A 9,520-nucleotide genomic window follows, 5' to 3' on the forward strand; every position below is an offset into this window, starting at 1 on the left:
TGGATATCCTCGGAGACGTGGCACATCATATAAGTGTTAACCTTAACAATATTCTCTAATGTAGAGAAGAACGACAAGCAACTGCTCTGGTTCTTTGCGCATACAGCTCCAGGCATTCCCTTAGTCAACCCCAATGAGGTAACATATTTCGAAGCTTCGAAGCTCAAGGTCTTGCTCGTTGAGCTGTGCAAGGAATGACTTCAATTGGTCAGGGGAATATGAAGATATCTGGAGAGCAAAAAAAAAAAAAAAAGATTAACAAGATTTAGTGCTATAACCAAATTTTAGCGAATGCAAAGATGAATTTATACACCACTTCACTTAACTCAACAGAGCTGAATCTATTGCTTGGAGGTGATTACAACCAGAAACTATCCGAATCCCATGCAATTAAAGACTTTCTACCCTGCTATATATGTGAGTGATACATGCAAGCTATGCAAGTCTGCTAGAGCCACCTTAAACGCATGTTGTGGGGATGTCCAATATACAGTAGACTCTCAGTAAACGGAAATTTCATAAACTGAATCACTGCTTAAATGGAACAAGCACTCCTGACAAGATTTGTTTCAAGCTTGCATTCTGCACCCTTGTTCATCTCTCAGTAAATGGAACTATTTTTAAATGGAACATATTTACCTGGTTCCTTCAGGTTTCTTTTAATGAGAGTCTACTGTATCAAAATCATATGGCGGTCTCTCAAGGTGATTACAACCAGAAACTATCCGAATCCCATGCAATTAAAGACTTTCTACCCTGCTATATATGTGAGTGATACATGCAAGCTATGCAAGTCTGCTAGAGCCACCTTAAACGTATGTTGTGGGGATGTCCAATATACAGTAGACTCTCAGTAAACGGAAATTTCATAAACCGAATCACTGCTTAAATGGAACAAGCACTCCTGACAAGATTGGTTTCATGCTTGTATTCTGCACCCTTGTTCATCTCTCAGTAAATGGAACTCTTTTTAAATGGAACATATTTACCTGGTCCCTTTAGGTTTCTTTTAATGAGAGTCTACTGTATCAAAATCATATGGTGGTCTCTCTAGAAGATCTGGAGGCGTGGGGGTCGGCCGTGCTGAACAGTTCAGAACTTACTGACCAACTTTGGGCTCCCCAGCGATCTGTGGAGGAAGCACGGAAACAACAGCTCCAAGCTGCTGTTCTAAGCGGCCTCAGGCCAGGTCCTTCCATTCATCAAATTTTATCAAACTTATTTCATCATCATCATCAGGTCGCAACAGCAATCAGACTCACTATAGATAAAATTTGACAGTTTGTTCGTTGAACACAAAAAAAAAAGCTCACTGTAGAATAAACGTACTTCAATAATGCATGTTGCTGGGCAAGTCGGTTGTACATGATTAAACAAGGTGCTGCAGTAAGGAAACGCTGACAGAGAAGTGAACAAAGACGGGCGCAGACTAGCAACTGATTCCTATTGAACAGAAAATGCATATTTGTGCATCCGACCAAGAGGTGACGTGCGCATGACGTACCCGAACAAGCCCAGCCCCTGTGCATGCGAGCAGCGTTGCTTTGTTGACTACCATTATTTTGTGGTCTTCTGCCCGTTTCTGCATGATTGTTCGGAAATGCTGGCGCACACGCGGTAGAGTAGATGAGCACAATGAGTGCGTGAACGCGTAGGAGCGTTCCACGGGGGTCGTCTGCTCAATGCGCTGACCACGGGGACCCGAACGCATGTGAAACGCTGGCACATTGACCCCGCATCTCGTAGCATTTCACGGGAAAAAATGTAAGAAAAATGCGCACAATTTTTTATTGCGTCTCATTATTTATTTCAAGTTTTATTCATCTCCTAAAGCAACAAATACATAAACTACGAATGTTGTGTTAAATAATTTTTGCCATGTCACGTGGTATACTGTTGACAACATCAGAGCAGAGTCGTCTACGTAGAGGACCAACGTCACTGCATTGCCGTGTACGTAGGGCCATTCCTACGCCCACGTCATGCATTCATTCTCTACGGGTGCGCCGGCAGAGGTAAGGGGGAGCAGCTTTTATCTTCAAATTTGACCCATTTCCGTGGCGCGTAGCGTTGCAAATTTTGGCAGACGTGATCATGAACGCCTCGTCTGCGCATAGCGCTTGTCAGCTCAAAACTGTCAAACCTGGTGAGTGGCCCTTTAAGAGCTCGTTTCGCAGAAATGCTGGCATCGGCGTCGTTGATCGTGAATGAAAATTGACGCTGTTCATGACTGCACAATCAAGATTCAAATAAAATGAGCAGGCATGTTTACTTTGAGCCGCCAAAGTATCTGTCCTTGCGCGCTTTTCGAATTTCACGTCAGGTTTAGGTTATTTATATTTATGTGCATGCGTGTGTGTGTGAACAGTTGACAAGTAGTTGAGAAAGCACGGAAAGATTGAAAGTAAGGACTCGGGTTAGAACACTGGCCATTTCGCTTTGTCCAAGAGAACTTCACCGCCACCAAGCTCACCTCCCCCCCCCCCCATAGCCCCTCCTGTATATGTCCCTGTCAACTCTTAGTCTTTACTTGCTATGGTTCTTATGCCTCCAACCTCATAGCCACTAGAAACTTTGAGGGCCTTAAAGGATACCTACGCATTGTTGTAGTTTGCCACAGCACACTTCCGCCGCATCCGGAAGAACCACTGCTCTAACCATGCACTCGCCTTCCTCGCGGCATGAAAGGTGCGCGTAGACGCCAAGAATTTGGCCAAGGCGGCAGCGGCGCAACGCGAGGAAGCCAAGATTGCGAAAAGAATTGCGGCCACTTGTTAAGAACTTCACCTCCCAAATCCACCTACGCATGCACGCGCACAACATGTGAGCGAGGGGCGTGCACTTGTTCTTGTACCAGATGTCGTCTGCCCAGACACTGTTTAGCACCTCATTTCAAGCGTTGTACGGCTTCTAATTTTGGCAGTGCCAATCAGTAACTGGAACCAAAATATGTCACATCTGCTCTCCCCCCCTCACCTTACTAGGGCGGAGGAAGTTGTGATTACGAGGCTTCGGGCAGGGGTGACCCTTACATTGGTTCTAACTGGTCATCATTGAACTGGTCACATTTACCAGTTGCTAGTTGGTGATAATTGTTCGTATTGTCCACTCCAGTGATGCAAGTTTATTCATGCCACCTTATATGGACATGTCAAGGGTTACAGCCAGAATGCTCCCGTCACCTCCTTCAAGCCGGCCATCGCTACGACGACACAACCAGTGACAACCACTGGATACATGACAACACATTCCACAAGACACCACTTCATACACAACACCGGCCTATTGGCGCACATTTAATACACATACACACAAAAATATTGTCTTGAAGGCAAGTGTATGTTGCAATAAAAAAAAACAATTGATGTTACAGACAAAAATCTGAATAAATTTACAATGTATGAGGAGCTGTCGCGATTTTATGTGTCGCCTCCGTAGAACCGCATGTAAAAGATGGCAGCACTCCGAAAGCGTAATCTGGCGAGCTTTGGCGTAAACCGCATTCTTCCATGACGCCATCGCGTCGCCCTCGCCTAGTGCTGCAGCCTGGGAGTTTCTCCTCCTCAAATATTCTTGCTCCGTGCGTTTGGCCAATGTATTCTTTCCTGCATGTAAAAGGGATTGCATATACCACCCCCGTCAAATACTCTGAGTGGCATGGCTCTTAGTGCAATCTTGCACGCTCCTATTTGCAAAGGCAATGCAGGGGCATAGTGAAGCCAGTTTGTGTGGTGCAGATAACACTACCGACATCATGGGGATTGGCAAAATTCTTCAGGTTGTGAGACAGAATGGGTCACATCCCAAGTGTAAGAGCAACTTACCAGAATGCCACTTATCATGTGTACATGTTAGGAAGACAGCATTTTACTTGTCTGCACGAAAGCAGTAGTAGCTCAGTTACTAATGTTTCTGTCGCGTTGCATCAGCTGCCTTCTTTTATTTATGGCACAGTGGCTGCTCCTTAGTTGCATCTCGTCGGTAATTGCTGCATCTCGTCGGTAGTTAAATAACTCTTTGGTGGCACCAAGAATCTGGGCAGTCAGAATGACACTAGAAAAAAAAATGACCTCTTTCTGGAGGGTGAAAAATTTGCAGATAGAAAAATGCTTGCAGAAAGCAAGTATGTATTAAGGAAAAAGCATATAGATTTTGTGTTTTGTCACTTTTCAGTCCCAAAAACCAGTCTAGTCCCTTAATTGGTCTGGTTTCTGGTGCAGTAAGCCTTATGTCTTGATATATTTTTTTTTTGTGCAGGTTTGCAACAGATGCATTCAAAAGCCTCGTGGGCCTTCCAGTGGGTGGAGATGCTGTGGATGTCAAGTGTGTCTTGTGGTTCACGGTCAACGATGTTGCATTTGGTGAAAACTATCAATTGATGTATGATATGGTTACCGATGTTGTGGCCAGCTGTGGTATGCGACGCTTTGCTCTTGGAGGAGCGGTTCTTGAGCATATGGCTGTCAATAATGGCCTGAAAGGTGCTGATCATGCAGTCCTGTGTGCGGGGTTGAGCTTTTCTGGTGATTCAGTCCGTGCTGCATCTAAAATAGTTGCCCCAACTGTGGAAGGGACTGACAGAGTGGAGCGGGAGTTGATGCAATTTCGGCATGAGTCTGGCTTTGACAGTTGGGACAAGTCCTCTACCTATGGTTACATGTTTGCCTGTGTGGCACGTGGTGCGAGGTTGCATGGAAAAACAAATGTTGAGTCGGAGGTATTTTCACGTGTCTTTCCCGGTGTGCCACTCATGGGTGTTTTTGGAAATGGTGAAATTGGACTCGATTGTGTGCCAACTAATGGGCAAAAGATGGAACTTGTGAGGGAGAATTGCTTTCATGGCTACACCACAGTATTTGTTCTGCTGTCATGGAGCAAATGCCGATAACTGATTCTTTAATTAATGCATTTGTCAAAAGCTGCGAGTCTCTTATCGTGAACTTGCTTTGGTACAATGGCAAAAGCAGGCTGCCACTATAAGGAAATGCCTTCGCTTGTTTTTCCTCTACCCTCCCTCTTTTCTTCCCATGTTATTCTATCATTTGCATAATTGAGCACTTATTACTTTGATTTTTATTTTTTTCTTGCCACTCTGATTTATCTGTGTAGTTGCCCAGGTGAAACAAGTCACAATCCTTAAAAAGTGGCTCCTGTTCAAGCATCTTACATTTCTTGTTCATTTCCTTTTCGTTTTGTCTTTTTGTTATGCGGTCTACTGTTGTAGATGGTAGTTTATTTGACATTTTGTGAATGGGTTTGTCATCTTGTTTAATTATTTGTTTTTAAATGCAAAGCATTTCTTAATGAACTTTAGCAGCTTTGAGCATATCTATCTATCTATCTATCTATCTATCTATCTGTCTGTCTGTCTGTCTGTCTGTCTGTCTGTCTGTCTATCTATCTATCTATCTATCTATCTATCTATCTATCTATCTATCTATCTATCTATTCTATCTATCTATCTATCTCTTTTAGCTCTCCTGGCCATTTCGATAATGGTATCATGGTCTTGCTGCGCTTGCAGTGGTTTCATTTACATGACATATTTTTGTCATGCTATCTGCTAGTGTAGGCAGTGCTTACTGTGCATTTTGTTGTAAATGTACAGTTTGGAGCAAAAGTCTGTGAAGGGTCTTCCCAGCAGAAAAAAAAAAGATATTCATTTCTTTTGCCTAGCAGCAGCCGTCCTGCATGAAATTTTTTTAGTACAGTAAATTATTTGAACAGTTATATGCCTAGTTTGTATCATATATATATTTGTTAATTTTTTATCATGGCATCTGCAGGGCTCTGACTTTTGCTGCTGACTGTACATAAGTTTGTTACCTAACATTTTTCACCAAGTTACCCTTATTTATTGTGTTATTTTGTTTCTGCACACCTGATATAACAGGCACTCATTTGTAGACCTTCGTCAGGGAATTCCTTGACGAAGGCAGGTCTTCCTTCCGAAACATTGGAAGTCGTGAACATTTTTGCACATTCGGCCGTCGTTTCTCAACGCATATATATATATATATATATATATATATATATTGTTACGATGCAGACACAGCAGAAGTTGGATATGGGAGAGCTCACTTTAATTACACGCAAGGCGCACGTAAAAAGAACCGGACAAGAACTTCGTCTTCCTTTCTTGCTGCGCGAGCTCTTCTCTGCAGGTTGAATGCGGCATTTGCCTCCCTCCAGGAAGAGCATCGTCCCGATGCTCTGCGACAAAATACACAGTGTAAGTAGTTGACGTATTATGCAACTGGCTCACTGCAATATGGCTTCATCGGCACAACGTGTACGATTTCAGATTTTTTTATTGGTAAGATTACAAGAATGTGACATGTGTTTAGTATACAAAAGGAGGTCCCAAAGTCAAAGACTGTATCGGGACCTCCTGTTAAGGGCAAGTTGAGGTAAAACACTGTTAGAGGCAGCATAAGCAATATTCAAAATTATAAACTAAGCATAATTGCAACAGAACATTGAAATATATATATATATATATATATATATATATATATATATATATATATATATATATATATATATATATATATATACACATAAATACATACATACATACACATACAATATATACATACCAAAAGAAAACAAACATGAAAGAAAACCAAATGAATCAATGAATACTGTGAAGAGTATAACTGAAAAAGAATACAAAAAGTTGTAATACATAACATGTGGGAATTCAAACAAGGTAGCCCTATGGCAAGAAACAGTAAGACTAGGCATGCATAATGTGTGATTTTAGTTTTTTCTTGTAGTGATGCAAGTTTCTAGCATTTTTAATAACAGATGGTATTGTAGTCCAAAATGCTATAGATGAAAATTCAGCAGTTAGCTTGCCATAATTAGTACGTACCTTAGGCAAAAGTACGTTATTGTTACGTGCAAATCTAGTATTACTATGAGCAACAAGGTCGGAAGATGAGAAGCAGATAGGAGGTAGTGTCTTGGTTATATATTTATAGAATATGATACCTAAGTTGTAATTGAAGAGCTCTGAAATGGTCAAAATGTTGTTATCATGAAGTAGGCATTTACCGTTAGAAAAATGTGAACTGTTAGTAATGATTCTTATGGATTGGTTCTGTAGTACTTGAAGGGAAGCCAAATGAGTGTTATAGGTGTTACCCCAGCATATTATGCCATAATTAATATGAGAATGAACGAATGAATAGTAGAGTGACAGTAAAGTGGAACGTGTGAAGTATGGACGAGTTTTAATCAGAGCGCGGATGCCGTATGCTATTTTCTTTTTGATGTCAGAAATATGATCTATGTATTTCAAGCTAGAATCGAGAGAAATTCCGAGAAAAGATGCGCAGGGACTGGGAAAAATAAAGTGCGAGCCAAAAGTCAATGAAGGAAAGGATGCTGAATATTTTTGATGCATTGAAAATACTACAAATTTAGTCTTGGTTGCATTAATACTTAACAAGTTAGCACTGCACCAACGTGAAACATTTTTCAAGTCAGTGCTTAGCTTGTCGACGTGAAGTGAAATGCTTTTGTCAGAAGTAAATATGGTAGTGTCATCAGCATACAAAATGGAATTAGTGAAGGACATACAGTTAGGAAGATCATTTATATAAATTAAAAACGGGAGCAGTCCTAAAATGGATCCTTGAGGGACACCAATATTAGTAGATAATTCCTTAGAATATACATTAGAAATCGACACAAGTTGAACGCAGTTATGCAGGTAGCTTTTTAGTAATGCTAAAGCAGGACCACATACACCGGTCACTTCATGTTTATTAAAGAGAATGATGTGATTTAAACTGTCGAATGCTTTTGTTAGATCGATGAATACTGATCCTGTAAATAAACCTTTGTCAATGAATTTTTTTAGTTGATCGGTTAGATGAATGAGTGCTGGATCAGTAGAGAAATGATTGCGAAAGCCGAACTGACAAGGGGACAGAATATTTAATTTATCAAGGTAATTGGTTAGGCGTACTCCAATCAACTTCTCAAGAACTTTACCAAAAAAGGGCAGAATGCAAATGGGTCGGTAATTATTAATCAATGTCCTATCACCTTTTTTATGAACTGGGATAATTTTACCGCGTTTAAGCTCTTTAGGAAATACGCCTGTCTTGAATATCTAATGCGTAATGAAACACAATATATCAGAAATTAGGGGCGAAATGAGTTTTATATGAGAAGGCAGGACTTCATCAATTCCTGCACTGGTAGATTTGAGGTGTATTATGACATTATGTATTTCTTCAGGAGTAGTGGGAAAGAAAAAAAAAACTAATGAGGGAGGCGTCTAAGTGGCGTGATTTGTGTGGGACAGGGTGCGTCAGCGCTAAAACAGTAGGAACAGAAAGCGTCAGCTATGTCGATAGGCGAGTTAAATTCAATGTTGTCGATTACAATTCTGGATACTTGGTAGCGAAAATTCCTATTTAGAAAGCAGTTTACAATGTCCCAGTTTGCGATAATGTCCCAGTTTGCGATATTTTTTCTTCTAGAAAAGAACGTTTCGCAACTTTTAAGTGCTTGTTTACAGCATTACGTAATTTTTTGTAGCGGGCAATTAACTTAGTATTGAATGGCTGACTTTTAGTTTTTTTGTAGAGGTCGCGTCTACGTAAAGCAGCTAATAGCTTTTGAGACATCCATGGATTATGAGAAAATGCTAATATTTTTTTACATTTCTTTTTGGATGTGATTTTTTGGATATACAATATAATTAAGGAAAAAAATTTAGAAAATGCTTTTTGGGGATCATTACAAGATTTAACCTCGGTCCAATCTAAGTCCTCTATGGTGTTTATGAAACTCTCTTTATCCAGAACATATTGTTATTGGAATGAGGAAGAGTGCAAGGACGTAGTTGTCGATTGAAGCGTAGGAGCAAAGGATAATGATCAGTAATGTCACTGTCGAGAACTTTCAGCTGCGGAGATATTAGCGAGTTAGATAAAGCATGATCTATCAGGGTCCCAGCACCGCTGGGAACTTGCTGTGTAGGAACATCATTTAAAGACTCAAATCCATAGCTTTGCAGTAGACTAGTGTAACTAATAACAACAGGTGAAGTGTAATCGAGTAAGTTAATGTAGATGTCACCCATTAAAATGGCAGTTTTATTCTCAAGAGAAATGATATGTAGGACATTTTCAAGATTAGAAAAAAATCTTCGACTGAGGATGAGGGAGATTGGTAAATGCAGCCAAATATGAAATCTCTCTGATCGCAAGATGGAGAGCAATTAGTGATTTCAGTCAAAACTGATTCGCAATTAGTTACAGGCAAGTGCAAATCATGTCTTCTTTTATAAGAAAGATCAGGAGATATAAAAATGGCCGTACCACCATGACTGCTAGTTATTTTGTTACAGTATTCTGAGTTATAATTAGGGAAGCAATAGAGATTTTTGTCAGCAACTGATAACCATGTTTCTGTTATGGCAATAAGTGAAAAAGAGTTGCTATATGAAGAAAGTAGATCATGCATTTCATCGAAGTGTTTACGCAGGCTCCAAGCATTG

At 40.5% G+C, this 9,520-nt stretch overlaps 1 protein-coding gene across 2 annotated transcripts in view; it reads left to right on the top strand.

Moving 5' to 3' along the window:
• The window catches only part of LOC119176125 (F-box only protein 22), a 47,871-nt gene extending 41,886 nt beyond the window's left edge, over positions 1-5,985 (top strand). For both annotated transcript variants that reach the window (XM_037427267.2, XM_075876989.1), the window contains exon 4: positions 4,258-5,985. In XM_037427267.2, the coding sequence (XP_037283164.2) occupies positions 4,258-4,888 (631 nt within the window). In that variant the 3' untranslated portion in view covers positions 4,889-5,985. The remainder of the gene's footprint in view (positions 1-4,257) is intronic.
• The last annotated feature ends 3,535 nt before the right edge of the window (positions 5,986-9,520 follow it).

The sequence above is a fragment of the Rhipicephalus microplus genome, chromosome X (assembly GCF_043290135.1).
Source record: "Rhipicephalus microplus isolate Deutch F79 chromosome X, USDA_Rmic, whole genome shotgun sequence".
Classification (NCBI taxonomy): Eukaryota; Metazoa; Arthropoda; class Arachnida; order Ixodida; family Ixodidae; genus Rhipicephalus; species Rhipicephalus microplus.